Raw genomic sequence first — 26527 nt, forward strand, 5'->3', positions numbered from 1 at the left:
AGTTGGATGCCAGGAGTGGATATTGGAGTATTGTACTGGATGAACAGTCTAGTCTCTTGACTACCTTCAACTCGGCATTTGGAAGGTAAAGATTCAGACGCTTGCCATTTGGGATCAAGGTCGCTCAGGATGTGTTCCAGGAAAGAATGGACCAGATCCTCGAACAATGCCCTGGAACCATAGACATTGCGGATGACATTGTTGTCTTCGGACGCAATGAAGCTGAGCACGAAATGGCTTTGCACAACTTGATGACAGTTGCCAGGAAGTATGGTCTGGTGTTCAATGCTGAGAAGTGCAGTATCAAGCAACCGCAGATCACTTTCTTCGGAACTGCAGCATTCGGAACTGCAACATTCGTGAACTGCAGCAGTTTCTGGGAATGGTTCAATACTTGGCTCCGTTCACACCAAGTTTGTCGGACAAGACAGAGACGCTACGGGCCCTCACCAGAAAGGACAGTGATTTTCAATGGTCTGCATCGCACCGAAATGCGTTCGAGGAGCTTAAGAGTTGTATCGTCACTCTGCACTCTCACCTACTTCTATCCCATGAAACATTCAACAATCCAAGTTGATGCTTCCACTCGAGGAATGGGGGCAGTACTCCTACAGGAAGGGAAGCCTGTAGCGTTTGCCAGCAAGGCACTCACAGACACGGAAAGGAGGTATGCCAACATCGAGCGAGAAATCTTGCGGTCGGCTTCGGATGTACGAGATTTCACACATACGTCTATGGCTCGAAGTTCACAGTGGAATCGGACCACAAACCGCTGGAAAACATCCACCGGAAAAATCTGGCCAGTACACCTCCAAGACTGCAGAGAATTCTTCTTCGCCTCCAACCATATGACTTCAATGTGGTATACAGACCAGGATCAGAAGTGTCTCTCGCCGATGGCTTGTCGCGACTCAATCCAGAGGAACAACCAAGCATCGAGTTTGACGAGACTATGCATGTGATCTCTGTCGCACCAGACAGGTTGAGACAGCTCCAGGAGGAAACGGAGAACTGTCCAGAACTTAGAACACTCAAGGAAGTGATTCATAAAGGTTGGCAAGAGACAGCAAAGAAGGTGCCAAAGGAAGTACGACAGTATTGGTCAAGCAGAGACTCGCTGACTGTGGAAGATGGGATCATCTTGAAAGGCGAAAGGGTTGTCATACCAAAACCAGTACAGCAGGAGATACTTCACAAGCTACATGAAGGACACCAGAGTGTAACAAAGACCCAGCTCAGGGCAAGGAACTGCGTGTACTGGGAAGGAATCTCAAAAGACATCGAACGAATGATGAACTCATGTCCTACGTGCACTGAATTTCACCATGCACAACCCAAAGAACCACTTCTCCAACACGAACTACCACACCGCCCTTGGGAATATGGTGGCTCTGATATCTTCAGCTGGAATGGAGATGAATATCTCATCGTCGTTGACTACTGGTCGAAGTTCCCCTTCATTCGGAAGATGGGTGGTACATGTTCCAGTGCCAAAGTAATCGAGGGTATGAAAGGAATCTTCAGCGAACATGGCATTCCGATGACAGTCATGAGTGACAATGGCCCACAGCTCGCTAGCCAGGAATTGCTAGCGCCAAAGCAACGGTTTGGTTGAAAGAACCATTCAAACAGTGAAACTGACACTGACTAAGGTGAAGTAAACAGGACAAGATCCATACAGTGCAATGCTATGCTTACGCACAACTCCACTAGCAAGCAACTTGCCTTCGCCTGCCGAACTTCTGCAGAGCAGAAAATTCAGGAGTGACTTGCCTATAATGGCAAGCAGCACATCACGTGAAGAGGGAATCACAGACAAGCTTCAGGAGCGCCAAGAGAAACAGAAGGAAGAGTATGACGGAAAAGGTGTACACGCACTACCACCTTTGATGGTAGGCCAGAAAGTGACTACACTTGACTACAAGACTGGGACATGGACACCAGCAACGGTGATAGAGAAGTGCCAAGAACCAAGGTCATACAAGATCCAGACACCTAATGGGAGTGTCTTCCGCAGAAATAGAAAACACTTACGCAGCCTGACCCCACTACCAAAACAAGTCCGCTTCGAAGATGAGATGCCAAAGGATGGAGATATCAGAACTTCAATACCACGACAGAACCACAGACATGATGACAATGACAGACAGACGCAGCCAAACGCTATGCAACGTGATAGTGGTAGAGAGACACAGACATACCACACAAGATCTGGCAGAGTAGTAAATAGACCAAAACGACTGATTGAGCAATAGTAAGTCTTAACAGTGGTCTTCCTTCCATATACCTGTCAGACAAATTGATCACACAATGAAAGATTCAATAACAACATTCATATTAGAAAAGTAGCCAACTTTCAATTATTGGTATATGCATATAACGAGGTTGAATGTTGAGGAAGAACGTACATGTATATACAGTGTATAGTGTTTGAAGAGTTGCAGTTGTTACCATCAAAATCTATCGATGACTTTTGAATGTCTACTTCAAAGACATTTTGTTTATTGGTGTTGCTGTAAACAAGAACAAAAAAGAAAAGAAAAGGTGAATTTGCAGCTCATAGTGTTATGTGTTATGTACATTGTCACCATGCCAGATGACAAGGTCATACAGTATAGATTTGTTCAATATGAACATTCAAGAACAATTGAGTTACTTTGCAGTGTTAAACAGTTTATGTTTGTTGACCAAAGTTAGTGTAGGTTACAAACATACTCTGTGTTGAAGATGTGAGATAAAGGAAACACAAACGGGTTCTGTATACTGAACAAAGTTATTGAGGTTATTTGAAAAGTAACATTACAAACGGGCGTATCGAGAATGCATATGTACGCAAAGTGTGTAGATTGTTGGAATGAGACATGTTCATTTAAATTGAAAAAACATACCACTTGTACTTTTTGTAAGTCTGAATTAGGAAGTGGATTTGAGATATTGTTGCAGACAAATCAGTATAGTGACTAGATTCATATTAGCAACAGACACGTATATTGCGTTGCATTTTCCTTGTAAAGAAAGGGGGATGTCATAGTATGTATGTGTTGCGCGCATGCGCACGGTGCTTGGATACGAACATGGCGGCCCACAGCAGACGGTACAATAAATCACAGCAAGGTCCGTGAACCTACACCATAACTCAGTCTCGTATTTGGTGAGCTTTATTTGAGTGAACCATCTCGCAAAACAACGGATTTGGATGAAACTTGCAGGAAAGGTTTAGAATGATACAAGTAACAGATGATTAAATTTTGGTAGTGATCCGAGAATTTGGGGGAATCTATGAAGGATTTTTGACATTTTGGCAGGTAGGGTCAATGAACTTGGGAGTTCAGGCTGCGCGCATTGAGGTTTGCTTGCGCGCACTAAAGTGCGTGCTCTAGTTTCTGCTAGGGCGAGGCGCGCCGTGCAGCTGAGGGTTTATGACGTAACAAAGGCTTCTATACTGAGAAATCAGGCGACTTTCAGCACACAATAGGGGTTCACACGTACACCAATTAGCGGAATACAAATTTCGAGATTTTCATCGCGATCGGTATCTCGAGTTTTTTGCACGTGTGGACAGAAAAAACCCGAAAATTAGCGCGATCAGCATCGCAATGCTAATCCCAAGAAATCTTGCGCTAATTCCTCAATTAGCGGGACAATAATCACCCCGAGCCGGTACGTGTAAACTGTCGGGTTCAGAATCTCGAGTTTTTATATCCCATCATTCAATGCGCACATCACAACAGCGAGGCCTCTGCGAAGAGGTCCTTAAAGCCCAAAGAAAGTTCTGGTAAGCCTGCAAAAGTTGTCAAATTTTGCTCCAAAATGTGAACGTGTGCCTAGGAAATGTGCGGAATAACGCTGTAATAACAAGATATTCGATGGGTAACGACGAAAATGGGAAATATTAACAAAAAACGTTCAGTCTCAGAACTTACCCGAACGGGGTCAGGCTAGACTCGGACTCGGGGATAACTCGGTCTCGCTGTGCTTGATGGCGGGATGAGTTGTATTGGTTGTCCCTCTGGATTGTACAGCGTTGTACTATGCATAATGGGAGCGGCCTGTATAAACTACCTGTACATTGTAGCGTTCTGGCTACTCGCAGTAATGGTCCGAGTTGTTACAACGCGCGCATCAAAAACCTCTTTGGCGCGCATGCAAAATTAGTGTGCGCCTCTCAAGCACCTCTAAAAGCAATCAAAGACGCTTGATAAACAACAACAAAAACTTCAAAGACCGCGCGTCTCAGCAACTGAGGTGATGTGCGTATTTAGGCTTGAGGACCGCGCGCTGTCCATTTGTTTTGCACAGGATTATTAGCACGCACTTTCCTGTCTGCTCATCAAGGCCTCGTTTGGTACCCGTAGTATAAAGTACTGATGAACATGGCGATCACGAACTGTGTGTAAATTGTCTGAAATAGGGTCGAGTTTTCCCTGAGACCGAGTTAGTCTGGAGCCTTCTGGAATAAAAGTCGGTCTACCGACTTTTATTATTTTTCTCAAAATACTCCAAAACGACTCATCATTCCGGCAAACCGCGTCAGCCAGGTAAGTTTCTTTGTAGACTCTTTCGATATATTGCAAGCAAATATGAAATGGTGTCAGACGGGTTCTCAGGCCCTTACCAGAACTTAGTTTTCACTTTAACCTCTTTGGCGCACCACAACAACAGCGCGCGAACCACACCATTGACGCGCAAAAAAACAAAACAACAAAACAATGGGCAAAGAAGCGCGCGCAGGCAGTAATTAGGGGGGTTCACGCGTACACCAACTAGCGGAATACAAATCTCGAGATTTGCATCGCGATCGGTATCTCGAGTTTTCTGCACGTGTGGACAGAAAAAACCCGAAAATTAGCGTGATAAGCATGGCGATGCTAATCCCAAGAAATCTTGCGCTAGTTCCTCAATTAGCGGGATAATTCGCCCCGCGTTGATACGTGTGAACGGTCGGGATTAGAATCTCGAGTTTTTATATCCCATCATACTTCACCTCTTTCACCTCTTTGGTGCACCACAACAACAGCGCGCGAACCACACCACTGACGCGCAAAAAACAATGGACAAAGGGAAGTGCGCGCAGGCAGTGATAGAGTAGGGCGCTGTGTTACCCAGTTTGCAGGCTTTGCTGTTATCTCGATCGGCAATTAGCGGGATAATTCGGTACGTGTGAACGGTAGCAGAATACTCGAGATTCCTAGCGCGATCGCTATTCCGCTAATTTGGAGCGTGTGAACGGTTGCAAAAAAAAACCCAAAAAAACTCGAGATATGGAGCGAGATCGTCATCCCGCTATTTTGTACGTGTGAACCCGGCTATTGATATCTCTCGTTATGGAAGAACAAGATCAGTGGTGGAAATGAGCTGCATGCTTGGCGGAGGTCTGCGCTCTCAGAGTGCTTCTCTAGTTACCTCCGCCAAGGGAGGAGGTTGTGTTTTCGTTACCGTCGGTTTGTTTGTTAGTTAGTTACTCAGTTTGTCCGTGTGCAAAATAACTCAAAAAGCAGTTAACGGATTTGGGATGAAACTTGCAGGAAAGGTTTAGAATGATACAAGTAGCAGATGATTAAATTTTGCTAGTGATCCAAGAATTTGAGGGGAATTTATGAAGGATTTTTGATATTTTGGCAGGTAGGGTCAATGAACTTGGGAGTTCAGACTGCGGCGGTAAGCACTATTTGGGCACCCGTCCCGTTTCATCATGAATATTTATCAGGCAGTAAGATACTGTACTAGTAAATGGCAGAACGCTGGATACGTGCCTTAGAATGTAAAAACGTATTGCCGGGAAATATAAAAATCTCGAAAAAATTGCATCAACGGGGAATGTTAAAACGTCTCGCCGGGAGATGGAAAAATGTTCAGCTTTGCCGGGAAATGTAAAAATCATGTATTTCCACGGTATCACGGATACATGTAGATGATGAATATTCATGATGAAGCGGGACGGGTGCCCTTAGTGCTTACCGTATTTGAAGTTTGCGTGCACGCAATTGTTTCTGCTAGGGCGACGCGCGCCGTGCAGCTGAGGGTGTATGACGTAACAAAGGCTACTATATTGGGAAATCGGGCGACTTTCAGCACACAATGCTGTAAAAGTGGAAATTTTCGCGGTGTTGAAATTTTCGCGCATTTCGCGCAACGAGAAACTAGCGCGAAAATAAAAACACGCGAATAATTTTGCTTGCCGTACGTTCCTGTGCGTGATGTCTTGATTCCGCGGAATTAGAAACACGCGAAACTCTTCTGACCCGGCCTAGCGCGAAAAATTAGTCACGCGAAAATATCCACTTTTACAGTATACGATATAAGTACATGTACAGCTGTACGTATGGGTGGAAATCACTGATATCTCTATGGAAGAACAAGATCAGTGATGGAGATGAGATGCATGCTTGGCGGAGGTCTGTGCTCTCAGAGTGCTTTTCTAGTTATCTTTGTTGTTTACAATAAATGAGGAAATTAAATCCCTCTGTGGGGGAACTTCCCATTTCCTCTACGGATACCAGACTTGTCTGTAACTGCACCGTAAGAAAACGCTGCACCCACTCATTTTTTTTTTTTTTTTTATGTTTAGCTCTTGACATTGACAAGTAAATACAATTAAATGAAGTGAACTGGGTCTTAACAAAGTGAATTGGATTGAATCCAACTGATTTGAAAGGAAGTAGATCAAATGAAGGTGTTGTTTTTTTTCTATTTGTAACAAAACTTTGGCAATTATGCACTTTTGGGGGTTAATGTTGCCCGCCGATTCTGAATTGCATACAGGTTTAAGGTGCCACTGAGGCGTTGTTCTTTCTATCATTTATTCATTCTAACATTATTGGCCCGCTTATGAACATAATTCATGATTCGCGGGCATACGTCACTTCCGGTATAGCTGGAAACAAATAGCTTGCCTGTGCCTCCATGAGAAAACAGTACGTAATTATTGCATAACCACGAGTGTTTCTTCTGTGTTATGTCTTAGAGTTGATAAGTTGTCCTTGAGGGTAGTCACACGACATATCAATTAAGTTCTGCAAACACTTGTTGGTGTCATAGGAACACTTTTGTTTTTATTTTTATTCTTCCTTCTACAGATTGTTTGAACACCACTGGCATTGACTGTGGTCAGCAGCACGTTTGTTTGTTTGTTTTTTTTTCTCCAGCATTTCCATATCTAACACTCCCCCTTGTTTTGCACGTTTGTACGTTACATAAACGAAAAGAGAAATCAAGTACTTTGTGTCATCCTGTACCGATATTGATATGAATATACAGTACACTGCATTATTCCTCGTTTTCTTGTCATCCTCCTTCCCTTGTATATGCTTCGTTCCATTCGAAGGCTGCCAATCCGCCGATGCCGCCCCGAAAGTCACAGGTAGGGATATGAGGTTTTCTTTATTTTTGTTACGTGTATCATGTCTCGTCTGCGTTCTTTCTTTTTCCCCACAATGTAACAAAGACACATTCATCAATGCCGCTCATTCATGTTCCCCCTTTTGTAGTTTAGAGTAAAGAAATACTGACTGCTTTACTTGTAAGAAAGGTATAAGCTATTGCTTTCTTGTAATACCCCCGCGAGCCAGCCATGACGTGGATATCACCGCAGCCACCATAATGGCTGATTTCCGAGCGAATGCTTTTCCAAGGACGCGAATATTGAAAAAAAAAAAAAAAAGGTTTCAAAGTCCAATATTCGGTGAAGTTTTTCTTTGGATGTGTCCAGACAGGTCCAGACAATGGAGACGAAAATCATTCTTGTACAGTTTGTGAGAAGCGTGAGAAGCGATGTGTATGGATATACGAGTGTTTGTGTGTTTTGTGACAAAAAAGGGGGTACATAATTATCATGATTGTTTCTACAGGAAATAAGGGGAAAAATTTGGGCAAAATGCATTTTCGTTTTCAATTAGTGTGATCATTTTTCATTGATCTCAAAATCACCAAATTTTGATTTGGTTACCAGGCTAAAATTTTGTCACCAAACAACTTCAAAAATCACCACGTTTCACCCTTTTTGGTTACCGAAATCACCATCTGGCAACACTCTGACATCCCTGCCAGCAGGCAGGTGCACCTCCCTTCTGCCAAGTCAAATGCACGAAGGACACGCGACTTAATGCGCACAACGTAAACGTTCGAAAAAGCACGGGCAAAATGTTTTCAAGTAGAATTCATATCTGTATCACCCATTCCATAACGTAATGTAATAATAAAGCTAAAGGTAATATCAATCCTAAATGTAATACATTTAAACTCTAAATGCAATATCGACCCTAAATGTAGGCTAATACATTTTAACCCTAATCATAATAATCGTATCAACCCTATGTAATACCTTTTAACTCTAAATGTCATAACCGAAGACAGCCCTAATGAAATGCTAACGCTTGATGTTATATGAACCCTTAATGCAATACATTTTAAACCTAACCGTATTACAATAATATTTTACCCTGAATGTAATACAATTTAAACCTTAATGTACTTGTAGTAACACAATGTAACTCTGAATGTTATGACTGAAGAGAACCTAGTACAATAAAATGTAATGCATGTTGTCTGTAGATGTAATATCCACTCGTAATGTAAGCCATCTAACCCTTTATTACAATCTGGGTGACAATCGATGCTAGTTAAAAGACAAAGACAATTTATTTACATCTTAACAGTGCGGGCTTTCCATACAATATTACCACTTGTATCTGAGTATATATGGATGATACATAATGGTTCGTTCTGGTTAATGTAAGGGTCTTCTCAATCTACCCTGCCTATATAAAATTGTATTTTATCCCAAATAACTCTGTGATACAGGAAAATCTTTCATTCAAAAGCAACAGTATTAAAACCTAAGTTCCTTTTAAGTTGTTATCAAGAGAATTCCAAAACTTAGGGCCTTCAAAAGAGAAGCTTTTGATAAACATCAAACACAAGGGAGAGGGAATGATTTTGATAGTTTGTACATAAACTGAACCTAAATGTAAACGGTACAAATTATTAATCTTTATAATGCTATTTTCGTGAAATAAAACATTTGTATGCCATATCTCCATGATTAATCACAAACAATACAGAGAGCTTATTTTATATGATAATAATATTCTTTCTGAATACGAGGAATCAAGACACCTCAGGCGAGTATGCCCTCAAGTATACATAGTGTAAGATCAAAAATATGTACAGCATTATATAGAAGAACTTTTGTAGGAAAACAAAATTTACCTTTGTTAATGACACCTGCATTTTAGAAATATTTCGGCAAATTCAATCGATGTGCAATTGTCATTAACGCCTTATTATCAAGAATCAAATCTAAAAAAAATGATTAAAGAGACTTTTTCTATAATAATTGTTAAGGAACCTGCAAAGGAAATGACACTTATTGCTGAAGAATCATTATAAGTAAAGCAGGTAGATTGAGATATGAGTTATAGAAAAGTCCTACAAAAATAATTCACCAAATTCTTTCGAACTATTACATTTAATATATAATTCAATTAAGCAAGTTTCCCATTTCGCGTTACCCAACTTTTCATAAATAACATGTCCTATAAGAACGGTCGGGTAAAGGTCGGGTAAAATAATCACATTTTAATACAGATAGTCCTTAACATAAGGCTGATCGTTTAACTCGAATATTATGTAAAAAAGCACCCTTCTCACAAAGTGTCGGGTGAATCAGGGACAGCGAATCCGGTGAATAAATCAAAGCCAAAGACATCGAATAAACACAACGACAACACAAAAGTAATAGCAATAGCAAATAAAAGAATAAAGAATATTCATATAAACATAATGGTATGACTGAATAAAACAATTAAAAATCGAGTGAAAATGTTCACTCTTGAAGGAGTGCATAACAGAAGAGAGTGAATTTAGAGTGATATTGGAGTGAACTTTGAGTGAAAATGTTCATTTTCACTCATTTTAGAGTGACCTCAGGGATCACTCGAAGATTTTGGAGTGATTATTACTTGTTTATTCATCGAATACAAAGATGATCTTACTATATTGTATCCTTATTTTGTTGAAGCTTACGTGATTCAAAATTCCTTAAACTATTCTGTACTCGTGTAAGCGTTATATACAGTGAAACTCCGTTATAACGAGTTCGCTTATGACGAGGAACCGCTTTTAACGAGGTGATCACGTCGGTCCTATTTTCTTTGAGTGTTAAACCTATGGTAAAGCGGATCGGTTACAACGAGTTCGGTTATAACGAAATTCTGGTTATAACAAGGACATTTCATTTCATTTCATTTTTATTTCATTTCCGGCCAAAACATACAATATGACAATTTCATATAAGCAAATTAAATACAATGTAACTAGTACATTTCCAAATGAAATTTAGATACACGTCGTTTGTTTACATGACTCAATAAACATACTAGTTGAAAAAGTACATGGGCAAAATGTGACTGAATCATAAGAAAGAAAAGGTCGGAAATGGAGGGGACTGCTAAAAAGCCAAGCTTGTAGAATGCAGTCCCCTCGTGAGTCGTGAAAATTATAGTAATAATGTAACAAGACAATTTGACATAGTCCTCGGGAAACAGAGAATAAAACAAGTACACACACAAAACGCACACACAGACAAAAACAAAGCTGCTCTCCTACATACGCGTGGAAAGAATAAATAGGAGGTCAAAGGCCAGAGGGGGACAGGAAGACAGAGGAAGAGAGAGAAAAGGACAAAGGAGGAAGGGTTCAAGGGTCAACGCCAGGGCATATGAGACTTTGGTCTTACCAAGAAGTGAACTATCTATAAGTAATATATATAACAGTTATGAAATAGATTAAACAAAGTAAAGACTTTAACAGCAAAGAAATCAGTTAGCAACTTTCGAAATGCAAATCCCTAGTGATATAAGAATTAATAAACATTTTCTTTAATTTCAAAGTAAAAGTGTTAAAACTTAGAGATTCTTTTATGCTGCTGTCAAGGGAGTTCCAAAATTTAGGTCCAGCGGAGGAGACTATAGACTTTGCAAAAATCGTCCTAGAGAGTGGTAAATGGAATTCATTGATTTGTCTCGTGGGGTATGAATGTACAGTTTTATTTTGAATAAACATGGAATCAAACGCAAAAGGAAGGGAATTATTTATCAATTTGTACATAAACTGACCTAAATTCAAACAATACAAATCCTTAATTTTTAAAATATTATTTTGATAAAACAAATCGTTTGTATGACATCTCCACGACTCTCTACAAATAATACGAAGAGCTTTTTTTCTGCAATAATAATATTCTTTCTAGATATGAGGAGTAAGTGTTGCCCCAGGCGAGAATGCCATAGTTCACATAGGGTAAAATTAAAGATGAATATAACATTAATAAAACATTTTGGGGAAAATAAAATTTAACTTTATTGATTACGCCGACATTTCTAGAAATTGTACGGCAAATTGAATCAATATGCAAATTCCAAGTGAGCTTATTATCAAGGATCAAACCTAAAAATCGAATTGAAAAAAACTTCTTCTACAACTACATTATCCAAATAAATGTTTTGAGATAACTTTTCCAAAGAATTACTAAAAAGCATACATTTAGTTTTTTGAAAATTAATTGATAATTTGTTGGCTCTAGTCCAGTAAAGTAACTTTTTTATCTCAATATTCATAGTATCAATCAATAACACAGGATCAGAACTAGAAAAGAACACATTTGTATCATCAGCAAATAATAGAAAGGAAAGAATACTTGATGAATGTTCAATATCATTGATGTAAAGAACAAATAAAAGTGGACCAAGTAAACTCCCTTGCGGTACACCACAAGTGATATCATGCATAACAGATTTATGACCATTAATATAAACAAATTGTGTGCGATTAGTAAGGTAGCTCCTGAACCACTCCAAGGCCATGCCTCGAATACCATAATGGGATAATTTGTAAAGAAGTATTTTGTGGTCAATGGTATCGAAGGCCTTGGAGAAGTCCAGGAACACACCTATAGTATGATGAAATTTATCGATGGCTTTGGAGACTTTATCTAAGAAAGTAAGGACTACATGAGATGTGTTGTGTTCTTGCCGGAAACCAAACTGATTATTAGAAATAATGTTATGCTTATTAAGAAAATCCAAAAGTCTAAAATGTACAACTTTTTCCAGTAATTTAGAGATAGTGGATAACAAAGATATTGGTCTATAATTAGTGATGTCTTCCCTGTCCCCTTTCTTAAAAATAGGAATAACCTTAGATACTTTCATAGCCTCGGGGACAACGCCATTACTTAAAGACAAATTAAACACATGAACCAAAGGGTCAACAACAAACTCTATGATATTTTTTAAAAGAACATTATCAATATTATCATAACCAACACTTTTTTTACTCTTTAAATTCCGAACTATATCAATTAGTTCGTTCCGGTGAGTGGGAGCAAAAAAGCGTGAATTCTGACATCTTGGGTGCTTCATGATAAAGAAAAACATAGGCAATTTGATCGGATATAACGAGGTTCCATTTCTTGACCTGCCGCTTTTAAACACGCGACAAACGAAACATTGAAAACAGAATTCACGCTATCCTCCTGTTCTCTTTCCCATTCTGCAGAGTCATTCTGAGCACATAGCGTTCGTTTGTACTGTATGTGCATAAACTCATGAGCTTTATTGTATAATAATAAAGAAATCCCCATGCCGTCTCACTACATGAATGATCTGAAGAGGAAACAAACATGCTAGGCTCAGTCGTCCCGCCGTTATCCCTCTTTTATCGTCCATTATCAGTGACAAATGCCGAGTACCGTTCTTTGCACGTTTTCTTACAAACCATGCGATAAGACACACGGCTACCGTACGTCCGATGTTCTGCAGTCTTTGAAAATGATCATTTATTTATTTATTTATTTGCGAGATACACATACTTGATATTAGCTCAAACCAGTCCGTAACGTGAAAAAATCCATCCACTCATTCAAAAACATTTCATCCAATGAAACAAACATGGAACATGGAAAAATCAATATGTTTTTGGAATGCATGTGCAGCTTATCATAATCCTTTTCATGTTAGTTCCGCCTTCCAGTTGTTTTGCTGGTGAGAAAACTTTGACGTGTAAACTGCGTAAAAGATTACAGCCGAAATGATTAATGAAATCATCGTGATGTTCATTATTATATGTCACACTGTATTTTACCAATGAATGATTTCATTCTTTAAGAATGGTCCGTTATAATGAGGAAGAGATATAGGTGTAAAAAGAATCGTGAATTCAACCATCTACGACCGTGTCGTGTACCCTTCAAGAACGCATGTACAAAATGCGAAGAGATTTTGGGACGAAAAATACAAAACGCACTTTCAACCCCTGCTGGTGCAAACATCATGGAATACAGCCTAAATAATTCATGAAATCATCGCGATCCCGCTCATGGGCGCACACAGCGTAAAATAAGTTGAATAATGCATGTGACTCTGCTTGCGCCCATATTCAGAAAAAGTAACAAACGCTTTTAGTACAATGTGATTCTGTTTATCAAAATTTTATACTATTACTCACAAACGATATTTTCAATTCCTTCAGAATGGTTCAGTACACGAGGAAGAGATAGGTGTAGAAAGGATTACGAAGTCGACCCTGCCGTGCACTTTTCAAGAACGCATGCACAACACACGCGAAGAGATTTTCGGTAGAAAAACAAGAACGCATTTTCAACCCCTTCTTTTTTTATTCTTTTCGTATCAACTCACAAATGATTCCTTTTTATTCTTTCTCAATAATAATGATCCATTTACTTGTTTAATAACAACGCAAAGACTGCTCGTGAGTTTGATTGCTTGGTATATGTGACTCCATGCTTATGTTTTTCCTTGTTTTTAGTGCGTATGGTTATAACAATGAACCAGTTATAACGAGGCAATATCGGCGGTCCCACAGACCTCGTTATAACGGGGTTTCACTGTGTATATGTATATATATATATATATATATGTATATATGTATATATATATATATATATATATATATATATATATTACTTTGTTTTACTTTATATAGAAATAACAATCATTTGGATTTGAAATTGAATTTGACACTATAAAACACAAGACATTTCAGTACGGCCATATACTTTATCGATCACTCGCGCTTACGTCCTTACTGCGTACAATAAAGTCTATGGAGGTGGAATGAGGTATAAAGATGTCACCAGCAGTGATGAAATGAACGACGATGAAATGAGCTGAGACAGAAACCACGATAATGCCGAGGACCAGATGTAGTTGTAATCCATGAATCGACTTACCAAAACTGGCGTCGCACACGGGCCGACATGGATACCCGTCCACACATAGTAGTCTGATGCCTGCATCGCTTTATCGCACGCGAGCGCATCACTATTCCATAGTTATGCACGGCGAGATTTTGAGCTGTGCTGTGCTGCTAGCCTTTTGTACGAACGCTTGTGATATTTGTTTCAAATTCTCAAACGCCCCACCCGACTACCCGACCCTTCGTATAGTAGAACATATAATCTACGAAAGGTCGTGTAAAGGTGGCCTCACACTATGCAATTTTTTCGATCGCAGTGCTTGCGATCTGTTGCGGATGCCAGATCGCAATCATCGAGTCGCATAGTGTGAGCGCAACGACCGCAAGGCTTGCGAAATTTCAGCCGGTCGAAAGGGTTCGCACAGGCAACCGCAGACGATCGCAAAGTTTTGAACATGTTCAAAATTTGACAGCAGCCGCAAGGAGGTCGCAAGGCTTGCGGACGCCTCCAAGCCGCGAGAAGTCGCAAGAAAAAACCGCATAGTGAGAGGCCACCTTAACGCGACCACCCGACGCGAACGCGATCACCCGATGGAATGAAGTAAGCCTAATTTCTAGGTGAAAAGAGAAACGACGTGTCTGATGGCCCACGAAGGGTAGAAATCACTGTCCGACATTTCAGTTTCATTATGGGTGAGTAAATTCTCACTACATTCAGAAAATGGCCGTAGAATTTCCCATCGGTATAAAAAGAAGGTTTTGGATATATTTTGTGTAACCGTTAACCAGATTAGCAATCAAAACGGTAACGATCAAAGTCCATATTTTCAAACACATTTATCGGTTTATTTTGCACCCACGAATTTTGACTATAGGATGTATTCCTAGCTTCAAGAGCAACTTGATGTTAGGAACACTGAGGTAATCGCACATTAGTAGTGCGAATGTAAGTGCGTGTGGTTACAGAAATCATCTAATTTTAAGTAAATGCAATGTGGTACTGCGAGCCTTCCTAACAAATACGTCACTGGTAAGTGTATACCACATTTGAAACGATGAAATTGATGATTTCTATTAGCATGTCAATCCAGTTAGAGTCTTTTCGATATGTTTTTGAAATCTGTTTCTGTTTCTCTGACATGATATGAAAAGGAAGATTTCTTGAAGAAAAAAAAAAGCATGTCTCCATGGAACAGACTCAAACGAATAGTGCATTGCAAACAAAACCTGCACTGCAAAAGAAGACCAGTTAAAGTACTGGAGTGACAATATACTTAATACAAGTTAATACAAGACCCCCTCCCCCAACTCTCAATTTCAAAAAAAAAAAAAATAAAAGATAAACAAAAAAAAAGGTGTTTAAAATCAAAAATACCCTGGGTAAAGACATTATAGTGGATGCAATTTCAAGGCTATGGTAGACCCAGGGGTTCGGCAGTGATTCGGGGGGGGGGGGGTCTTACATTTTTATCTCTTTTTCTTCAAACTGCATGGCCAAAATTTCTTATGCACTTAGCAGGTATTTACCGATGAGATGGAATAATGATATGCAAATTTATCGACACCATGCCCCCATGGAAGCCCTCAAAGCTGCCACCGCCCCCAAATTTGAAATGTTCCCAGGTAGTAGTGTACAAGAGCGCATAGAGCGTAAACTTGCGATGCTCAGGTGAGCGGAAAAGCTTTTAACCCCCCACCCCCATCCCAAGGTGTCGTGTTAGAAATTCCCATCGACCTAAAAGCGACACCAGTGAGCAGGTCACAGGGCTTCCGAATCCCGGTTTGGTGAACTTTTGCAAACTGAAATACGGGTGCTGGACTTTGCCATTTTTTTTTTCTCGACATTAATAGCGCATCGTTCGCGTGCTCCGTGAAAGCAGCCCTTATCTTTCATAGGGCCTATAATGTTAAATCCATCACAGTTTAGACTTTGACGGGTAAATTTGCGTAATTTTTACATGGCCCTATATCACCTTCGGTATAGTCCTACTTACACATTGCGTTCATTCACACAACATAACATCAGCTAACACTTACTAAGGGCAATATATTATTTGCAGTAGCATGCGGGAGACTGTGTCGCCGATGGATCAAGACCTGGCAAAACCGAACAAACAAACAAATAAAACTAACAAAAACAAATAAACACGCCCCGGGCATAGCAATTAATGGATCTCGTGCAGATGGAATAGTATATGATAATTATAAAGGCATGTATATCTCGGAAACCTGTACATATATGAGTCTTCTTGATTATTCATTTTCGGAATTTTGATAAGATTTCCGGATTTGATACTGGTTTTGTTCTATTTTCTAATTCACAGAAGGTGTTACCAACCAGTAAAGTTTATTCCACTGTGGAGCTCCTTGGTAAGCGGAGTAGGTTTAAGGTTGGTGAAACGATTAAAATCCGTATCACCGCCAAAGACAAGCTGAATGTAACGAAGACTTACGGAGGAGACTACTTCCGGGTTAAACTGTTCACCAAGACCAGTAGGTCGTCGACAGCGTTTGACGTCACAAACGATCTCGGCAACGGAACGTACCTCGCTAGTGTCACACTAAGGTGGCCGGGAGTAACCAGAATATACATCATCCTTGTCCATTGTTCGGAAGCCATCCGGGTACTTGAGAGGATACGATCGACGGACAGAGTGGTGCTGGCAGGCAGGTTCACGAAGCAGGTTAACGGAACTAACATAGTGGAAGATCGCCCGTGCGTGCCTCACGTACTGACCGACGTAAGTTCGAATCCGATTTTTTCCCATAATCCAATCTGCTGTTGAAAACAAAAAGGAACAACAACAACAACAACACACACATTTTTTAAATTGTTTTTCAATATCATTTATTTTATTTCTTTAACAATTTTACATTTCGAAACATTCATCCTGAATGTATACAAACAAAATGCAATCAACAATAATTAATCGAAACAAATCATAATCAAAGGGGTGACCCGAAAATCATAGCAGCTATCTTAAATTTATACCCAAGCTTACACACTTTTTTTGTTTTTCAATGATATTTTATTGATATCATTCAAATTAATCATAAATCAACCCATTCTGGGTGTAACATGAACATAAGAACGGTACAAATGCCATTCAAAAGACAAATCCATTACCAACTTATACTGCCCATCATCTCCCTTCAAACATAACAACTCGATTATAAATCAATCCTACTGACCATTTCTTCACGAGAGAGTATTGACATGTACAAAAAAAAAATGTATATATATATATATATATATATATATATATGTATCTTTGACTATGGTATACTTATACTGCCAATCATCTCTCTTCAACATAACAACTCGATTATAAATCGAGTATGTAAGGGTATATATATATACGAGGGTATATACATAAAAAAGCAACAAAAATACGTTATACAAACTAGAATGAAATCATTTCATTGAAATCAAATCCCCATCCCCCACCAACCCCGATGCACTCAAACCTATCCCACAACCCCAAACACATACATCCACAACCACCACACACATACACCCCAAACACCAACACACATACACACCAACACCAAAAACGCACATACACACATACACCCCACACACAAAACACACCCGAAGCGATACCACCTTCCTTCCTAATAAAAACGACTTCCAAATTCAGAAACATTTTCCCATTTCAGCAAATGTAATCCCAACTTATTTCTTTTTATAGCAATTTCTTTTTCTTCATCCCGAAAACTTATTGTTCTTTTACAAATTTCCTCCAAAGTAGGAATTTTTCCCTCCGACCTAGATCTAAAAATATATTTCAAAATAAAAATTATTGTATTATAAAATTTTACTTTTGGATCCCTTCCCGTAACACCAAAATGAACGTCTCTCCACTCTATATTTCGAAGATCTGCCATCTCAAACCTATCTATCACTTCCTGCCACAAATTCTTATCATACACACAATCCCAAAATAAATGTTTATATGTTTCTACCGATTGCTCACAAAAAGAACACCGGTTATTTGCAACGAAACCAAACTCAAAAAGATTTTCCTTTGTATAAACAACTCCATGTAATAATTTATACTGAAATTCCCTAAGTTTTGTTAGAAGTGTTGTCATTCTTGGTCTTAAAAATATATGTGTAATTTCCTTTTTCGAAAACAAATAATCATTTTGGCCATCTTTCATTCGTAAAACATACAATTGCTGTAAATTTGTAACAAAGAGTTCATACACCTTTCTAAATGAAACATCTTTCAATAAAATTACATTCTCAAAAATTTTCAAAGAAATATTATATTCCTCTTTATCAGCAGAATAAAAATCATATATATTTCCCTCAAATTTCTGGCTTCTTACAACAACCTCCCCTATTTCCCAAACTTTAACTATATTTTCACTATCTAATCCTAACCTGTGAAAATATACTGCTGATCTCATACGATCTTTTTCCATAATATTCTTCCTATATAAATTTTCACAAAAAAATCATTTTCCCTTTACACAAATAATCCTTATTGTTAAAAAAAATTGGTTTAATCTTGCCTTCTTCATAATTCCGGTTATTCTCCATTTCTTGCCATGCCCTCAAAATTTCTAAATAAAACAATGGTACATTAAACTTTAGAAATCGTATATCATAATTGCACAAAAATATGAATCTTCCTCCCGCAGTCCTAAAAATATAATCAAAGAAAAGTTTCCATCCCATGCACACACACGCACACACGTACACACACACACACACACACACACACACACACACACACACACAAAAATACCCTACTTAAATACTTACCCCCTTACTTCCCCCCACCCCACCCTCCATGCAGACCTAATGTTCACCGCTCGCATCCCGATCCTACATTTCAATAAATTATATTGAATGATTAAGTTCCATTGTATTCAAATCTCATGCATACCTAATATTATAGACAGAAGTTGCTCACAACAACCTTGAATCTTGTCAAACGCACATACGCACGCAAACATACACACAACATACCTTATACAACAACAGACTCGAAACTTGGGTGAGACAATTATTATTGAACATCACACTCACATAATAATGTCAATACTCCTCGACAAAATGGCTCCACGACATTGATCCACCGATATTTGCTCCCTTATAATCCGAAATTTTCTTATAATTTCATTTGTTCTAACAGCTTTAATCGCAAATGTTAAACTGCCTCCCCCCTTCCCACGCCCTTGATTTCTTGATGCAATAATGTAGCAGAAGAAAAAACAATGACCTTAAGAGAGCGTATTGCATCCTTAAAAAGAAAAAAAATGTGGACGATTTAGTTTTCACTGAGCAGATGATGCATGATTTGGAGCAGTTGTCGACGTAACAAAATTTTGCTGCTTGTCTTCGTAGCCATTGTCGGCGGAACCAGTGTCGCAGATCATTTTGTCGTTATTTTTTAGAGCAATTATCGGCAGAGCATTAGATTTTAGATTTTAGAGGAACTAAAACTTAACATCTTATCTTTTCTTATCTTATACGGCATCGAAAAAGGCAAACAGGCCCGTACCGATTAGCAGAGGATGCTTGTTTATTACTTCTTAATCTGTTTCTATGTTCCGTTTACTGGTAAGTACCCTCCCTAATAATATCTCTTCTGTGACTTGTATCAGGGATCCCATGTACTTTTACATACTCTGACGGCACTATAGGACCTACATAACTTCGAAAATCGACGTCTATCGACCGAACTGTTATCTATAACAAATCACGGCTGATTAAGGGAAAATCCGAGGAGTTTGCCTTACGAGCGTCCTTGCACCGACAAATCTAACTGAAAACTGGACAAAATGATAACATCGCTCCAAAGTTATCAGAATTGTACAGTAATTCGAGAGTGAGTTCACTTATGTCGAAGAGTGATGAGAATTTGTTTCATGGAGACAATTATAACGAGACCCTTGAGGTTAAAGTTGAAGGCACTTGCGCATATAAAGCTTGTAGTGTTATATTTGATATGAAGCTAAGCTTCCTTGCGAGACTCCACAAAGTACTGCACATTTTAAAATGTTTATATTTTTACTATGTTCTTTATCAGTCGAATTGGTCGATATGTGAAATTATGAACATAGAGTTTGTTCACAAGTGCAGTAATCAATAGAGGAGACTACCGTTACAGCGAAGTCGTCGAAACCGGCAATTTTCTTTCGTTATATCGACATTCTGTTATAGCCAAACGAGTGTATAAAGATCATATATTATGTAGACAATAATATTGGGACCTGAATCTTTACTTCGTCAGAAGAGTTTCGTTATAATCTAATAGCTGTAACGGGAGTGCACTGTATAATGATAACATGGTGTAATTTCGAGGCTTACGAAATGCTTTGACTTCTGTACTAAGAAAGTACTAAAAAGGTTTTGTTGCACACTTTTTCTATCACGTTGTACTCTTATGTTTGCTTGTTTGTTTGTTTGTTTGTTTGTTTGTTTTGCCTATCATGTTAGGGGTCTGTCTGTAACTTCACTGATCGAAGAACTGGTTACCCCTGGTTCTGTCAGCGCCCAACCAACCCTTTCCTCGGCTGTGATGACTGGCACTTCCACGGCCCGAACGCCTCGTCTGCCCTCAATGTCTTACCCATGGTATCGGAAGAGGAAAAGGCGTTTGTTATGATGTGAGGAAACGATATCTTCCATCGTTATTAGTGGTTATAAAGTACATTGATTATTAGAAGATAATTATATATATATATATATATATACTGTATGTATACTCTCTCTCTCTCTCTCTATTTATATATATATATACATATTATATGAAATTTTCAGAGAAAAGATAGTGTCATATGCTGTCATTTTTAAATGTATGCTTTTTTTCATGAAAATCCAACTTATGTACCAGTTAGCTTTGAGAAAGACTGAAATCCATCAAACATAAAAGTGACGGTTTCATCGAAAGAGAAAAAAAAAAAAACTTCACCATAAAACGAGTTAAGCACCCTTTTTCAACATTACGAAATGAGTCCGTCATCATAGAGCAAGAAAAAAAAATCAGAAGTTTCTCATCTGTAACATAACAAGTAATATTCTTCAAGGTATGATTAAAGATATTCCATAATTTCTTTTGATTTTCGTTGCTTTTTAGCACTTTTAATCGCAAATACCTCGAATTATCGAGAATGGAGTTAACTCGTTCTGCAATCAGACTATTCAAATTTAGGGGAATTTTGGAAAATAAGTTGGATGATATCTTGATGTCACAGCCTCACAAATTTTACAAGTTCACTAGTTAACTAAATTTTATTTGACATGAAAAGAAAAGGGGAAAGCATCCACGGTCGAAGAATACCGAGACTCCCATTTCCATGTTTGTTTGTTTGTTTGTTTGCTTGTTTTTAAGTTGATGTCATTGTTGTTGTTGTCGTTGCTTTAGGTCTTAATGAATCAATGGAAATTTGAATGAAGCCGGGCAAGGACAAGATAGTGCTTGTATCAAATGCAGCGAACACTGGAGAGGGAAATGATAAAAAAAGGAGAAGATCTTGGCAACTTTCTTTCCATTTTTGTTTTCCTTCTATTCCCTGTGATTCACTCGTTTTTGCACTCCATATTTGAGAATACACGTATTTCAGATTTTTTTTTTTCGTTTCTTCGTGCTGAGTGTGTCTTGCCTTAAGAAAATCATTCCCTATAGAAAAGTGTGTGTGGGGGGGGGGGGGAACCACGAAATTTCATGGACAGTCCGTAACAGTAGGCCTATGGAGAAATCGGTAACAGTTTATTATTCCGAAGGTTTATTATTCTAAAGGCCCGTTACACTGACAACAAAAATGAAATAAGATTCGTGATTCCAAAGATTCGTTAGTATTCATCATACGCACCTTCTTTTCTTTTTCATTTTTTTTTTATTGACAAACCTTTGGCATAACGAACTTTTCTTCTTACTTTGTTTGTTGTTGTTGGTTTGTTTGTTTTTTCACTTTCGGATAAACGAACCTTTGGATGAATAAACCTTCGGAATAATGCCAATAGATGTTGGGCTTAACGAGCTCTATATCCTTCTCGAGAGAATTCATTCCCTGCTCGATTTAGCTTCCCTCCTTAATCATATACAGACACAAAGTTTCCATCAAAGGGTCTCCTATCATCATTGACGTCCAGAATAATACGGAAGGTGAGTGTAGTACGCCCCACTATGTCTTCGTAAAACAATGGATTTTTTACAGAATTCATTACAATATTAGTGGCAAAAAATATGTTGCAATGTTTGTTCCGTTTGAAAAAAAAAAGAAGAAATAAACTAAAACTAGAAAAGCACTCTGAGAGCGCAGATCTCCGCCAAGCATGCAGCTCATTTCCACCACTGATCTTGTTCTTCCATAAAGATATCAGAGATTTCCTCCCATACGTACTAACAGCATTGTGTGCTGAAAGTCGCCATTTCCCAATATAGAAGCCTTTGTTACGTCATAAACCCTCAGCTGCATGCAAACCTAAAATACGCGCAGCCTGAACTCCCAAGTTCATTGACCTTACCTGCAAAAATATAAAAAGATCCTTCATAAATTCCCCCCAAAATCTCGGATCACTACCAAAATTTAATCATCTGTTACTTGTATCATTCTAAACCTTTCCTGCAAGTTTGTAGTAAATCTGTTAACTACTTTTTGAGTTATTTTGCACAAGGACAAACACACAAACACACAAACCAACGGTAACGAAAACATAACCTCTTCCATTGGCGGAGGTAATGATATTGACATTGATATGAATCACATACATACTTTTATACATATAAAATCGAAATATACGTGAATTACATTTTTTTTTTCTATCCTTTGGATCTCGGGTAACACTAACTGGCCAAAATGGCGCCGTTATGAAGGCTCGAGCTCAAGTTAATTCAAATTCAAGTGAAATTTTATTTCCAATGATAATTATACAGATTCAAGGAAAACAAAACGTACAATGTATTACAACAAAAACATATACCGATATACTTGTGCATAATTATAATGGTTATTATGCACAAGGGAAATGAACAGGGTACCGTTTCATGAAAGTTGTCAGCGCTGACAAGTTGTCAGTCTCTGACAATCACCATGGTAACAGTCAGTGACCAGAGCATCCCAGCCAATCAAAACAAGGATTTTCAGCGCTGACTAAATTGATGAAAGGCACCCCAAGGGGCAGTAAAAAGAGTTTTACTGTAGGGCCTATTGTGTGATATCCTTTTGTACAAATAATAACCATTTTAGAACTTCAAGGTTTATTTTCTTTCATTTAAAAAAAACAAACAGAACATACGGAACCAGAATGTAGAAGCGTGCAATACATAACAGATGCTAATCATAATAATTCATTGGAACTACAAAAGACGAGAGGTCTATTCCAGTGCAACTGCATGACTAATTGTCCTTTATCAACGTAACTAAGTATCGATTATGCAGTGTTTTAGTAGTATAATGTATTGACATGATTTTTAAAAAAAATCATAAAAAAGTATCATCATCAGAGCTCTTGTCAAGACAGTTCCGAACAAAGAAAAGTAAAATGATAAAGCATAAAAGAATGGGAAAACATGACAAAAACAACGACTGACAATATTCAAAGCGTGACATCAATCGGAGCTGCTACTGATACAAGTACGTCGTATGCTTTCTGTATGCCATATTCCTTATCAAATATGTTGTAACAGCCTTCATGATGACTCCACAACAATTCTCATAGATGGAGACACGCATGTGCATTGTCATTCGTAATCATTTGTTATCACTTCGGATTAGCAGTGTGCTAAGTATGTAAACATCAGTCATGATTTCTTTAATTTTGGTTATTTCGTCAATTATCCATCATATTGGAAATTTACTGGTCGTACCATGGTGAAGACGTAACCGTACAAACAAAATAATGTACATTGTACTAGTAATTTGTCGAATGTAAGTCAATGGCATCTAACTCCACAACCTTACTCTTTCTTTTTTCCTCTCTTTCCTCGCCGTATCTCTCTTACACGCAAACAAACCCATGGATTTTCCAAAGATTGGTTCGATGACATGACAAGATATCAGAGAACGCTTCCCCCGTGCCTTCCGGGACAGCACTTGACGAACACCGCTCCCTCGGGATTTTTTCACCGCGACGTCTGGTACTCAGACCAGTGCGAAATACAGCGCTTCGACAAAGAGGGCGCTCTCTCGTGCATGTCTAATAAACGTATCTTTATCTACGGGGACTCGACCGTGCGCCAACTTTACAGCTATCTATCAAGCCAGTATAAGCCAACCCTGATCGGCAGAAAGCCCCCGGACCGCACAGCCAGTGGAGCTGGTCCTATGACAGCCGTAGACTCAACGCATAACATCACAATTCACTTCAATTTCCATTTTGTGCCAGCTCGCCCGTCGGTGTTTTTACGCCTTAACGCTCTCGATTACGTCGTCAACAGGATAGACGACCTCGAAGCAGATGAAAACACGGTGGTCGTGATAGGAGTCGGTACGCACTTCACAACTTTTTCGCTCGAGCTATACGAGGAGAGAATAAGAGGAATAAAAGAGGCTGTTAAAAGACTACACGCCAGAAGCCCGCAGACGCTGGTCGTCTTAAAGAGCGCCAACACTCGAGAGCTCAGATCTGTACTTCACCTGCTTTGCAATAGCGAATGGTATATCAAAACAATCGACCAGAAGATGCGGCAGGTGTTTTCAGACTATCCAAAGGTGTCTCTCATCGATGCTTGGGATATGACAGTGGCACAGAATTTCCGTCCCAAAGTCCATCCCAGCCCACCCGTGGTATTCAATCTCTTAAACTATCTCATGTCATTTATATGTCCGAAGAACAAAAAGTAATTATGTACGGCCATGTACGGTCGGCACTGACTGACCGTATACAGCCAGAGTGGAGAAGTTAGTCTCCCGAATGTAGCACACGAGGACAGAGTGCTGTGTAATGAGTCAATAACCCTTGACATTAAAATTAATGAAAGAAAGATGTTTTCAGTGGGGTGAAGGTTCAGGTGTGAGTTTCTTCACTTTGTCTCCCTCTCAAATTGAAGAAACTCACACCTGAACCCTTGACACTTACTATGCTTACTATTGGCTGAAGAGAATGCTGCACCTTTTCGTGGCTTTGCAACGACGACCGCTTACCTTTGAGCAAAATCGTATATCTTGTTCGATCGTTTCTTCAGGCAGCATTGCAGAAGCTTAAAAATGCTGTGATTGGCTTAGATGTGTTAACAATTCTGAAATTCGAATTTTAAAGTCTACAAAGAAAGCTGTAAAGACAATGCTGCTCTCTGGATATCAGTGAGCTTATAATGTCATTAGGCGTTTTCACATCAGCCCGATGTTTCGAAATAGCACGCTATTTTCTGACTTGAATGGGAAATTGACCCGATCACGAAATAGCGCGCTATTTGATAATGTGAACACAAATTAGCGCGCTAATTGCATCGCTGTGATACTGTTTGCGCATGCTGATTGTATTGTGTATGAAATTCCCTCACTAGGCGTTTTTACATCTAAAATCCAAGCTCGAGATATTTTTCACGATCGCAAATTAGCGCGCTATTTCATTTCGTATTCACGTCAGCCCGAAGAGAATTAGCCCGAGTTTTGTTTGTTTTTTTTATAGTTTTTATAGTTTTGTGTTTTTTTTAGTTTATTATTATTATTATTATTATTATTATTATTTATTTATTTATTTATTTTTTTTAGCCAATTCGACAGCTGAGCATGCAAAGACAGTGTCGGGTATACCAGTAGAGCGCGCGCTTTCGGGTCACAAACGCTATATAGGCATGATTGAATGCATCGTGCTAATTTCTTGAGGCGATTTCACATTATCAAAAATCGCTAGTTCGCTATGTTATCCCGCTATTTCAGAAATTTCCCGAGTTGGACTCGAGAAATTTTCTCTATCAGAGCGATGCAATTAGCGCGCTAATTTTCATGATCGGGTTAATTTCCCAAGTCAGAAAATAGCGCGCTATTTCGAAACATCGGGCTGATGTGAAAACACCTATGGAAATATCTCCGTTCTGAGTTTATTACGTAATGTTATGTGATCGACCATGACCTTTAACTGTTCACCTGTACCTCAGTGAGAAAATACTTTGCCATGCTTTATACTCTTCGCAGTGATCCAGGTGATCTAACTTTGTGTATAAGCGAAAGCAGACAGACCTCTCCTCTCTCCTTTCTTCTATCCTATCTCTATGCAAGTCATTCCTCCCTCCTGTTTTCCTATGTATTATGTATAGAGGGCTGCATGCAAATCAAGCAATGCTTGAGCTGTAGCCTTTCTGTGTTATTCATTGCATCGCTAATATAATGATTTTGTTGTACATTGTAAAGG

At 38.9% G+C, this 26527-nt stretch overlaps 1 protein-coding gene across 1 annotated transcript; it reads left to right on the forward strand.

Moving 5' to 3' along the window:
* The first annotated feature begins 1778 nt into the window (after positions 1 to 1778).
* Positions 1779 to 25017, forward strand: LOC140242985 (NXPE family member 3-like). Its single transcript, XM_072322725.1, has 6 exons — positions 1779 to 2181; positions 15924 to 15994; positions 16539 to 16955; positions 20669 to 20838; positions 22279 to 22337; positions 24206 to 25017. Exons 1-6 carry the CDS (start codon positions 1779 to 1781, stop codon positions 25015 to 25017), a joined length of 1932 nt encoding a protein of 643 aa, XP_072178826.1.
* Positions 25018 to 26527: the final 1510 nt, after the last annotated feature.

Source organism: Diadema setosum, chromosome 19 (assembly GCF_964275005.1).
Source record: "Diadema setosum chromosome 19, eeDiaSeto1, whole genome shotgun sequence".
Taxonomy (NCBI): Eukaryota; Metazoa; Echinodermata; class Echinoidea; order Diadematoida; family Diadematidae; genus Diadema; species Diadema setosum.

Bases quoted from the DNA above. Each gene is read 5' to 3' on its own strand.
- LOC140242985 (XM_072322725.1), top strand. From the start codon at position 1,779: ATGGCAAGCAGCACATCACGTGAAGAGGGAATCACAGACAAGCTTCAG. The intron at 15,995-16,538 runs GTTTGGTGAACT...TCTAATTCACAG, and splicing joins CACAGGGCTTCCGAATCCCG to AAGGTGTTACCAACCAGTAA. The intron at 22,338-24,205 runs GTGAGTGTAGTA...GATTTTCCAAAG, and splicing joins CGTCCAGAATAATACGGAAG to ATTGGTTCGATGACATGACA.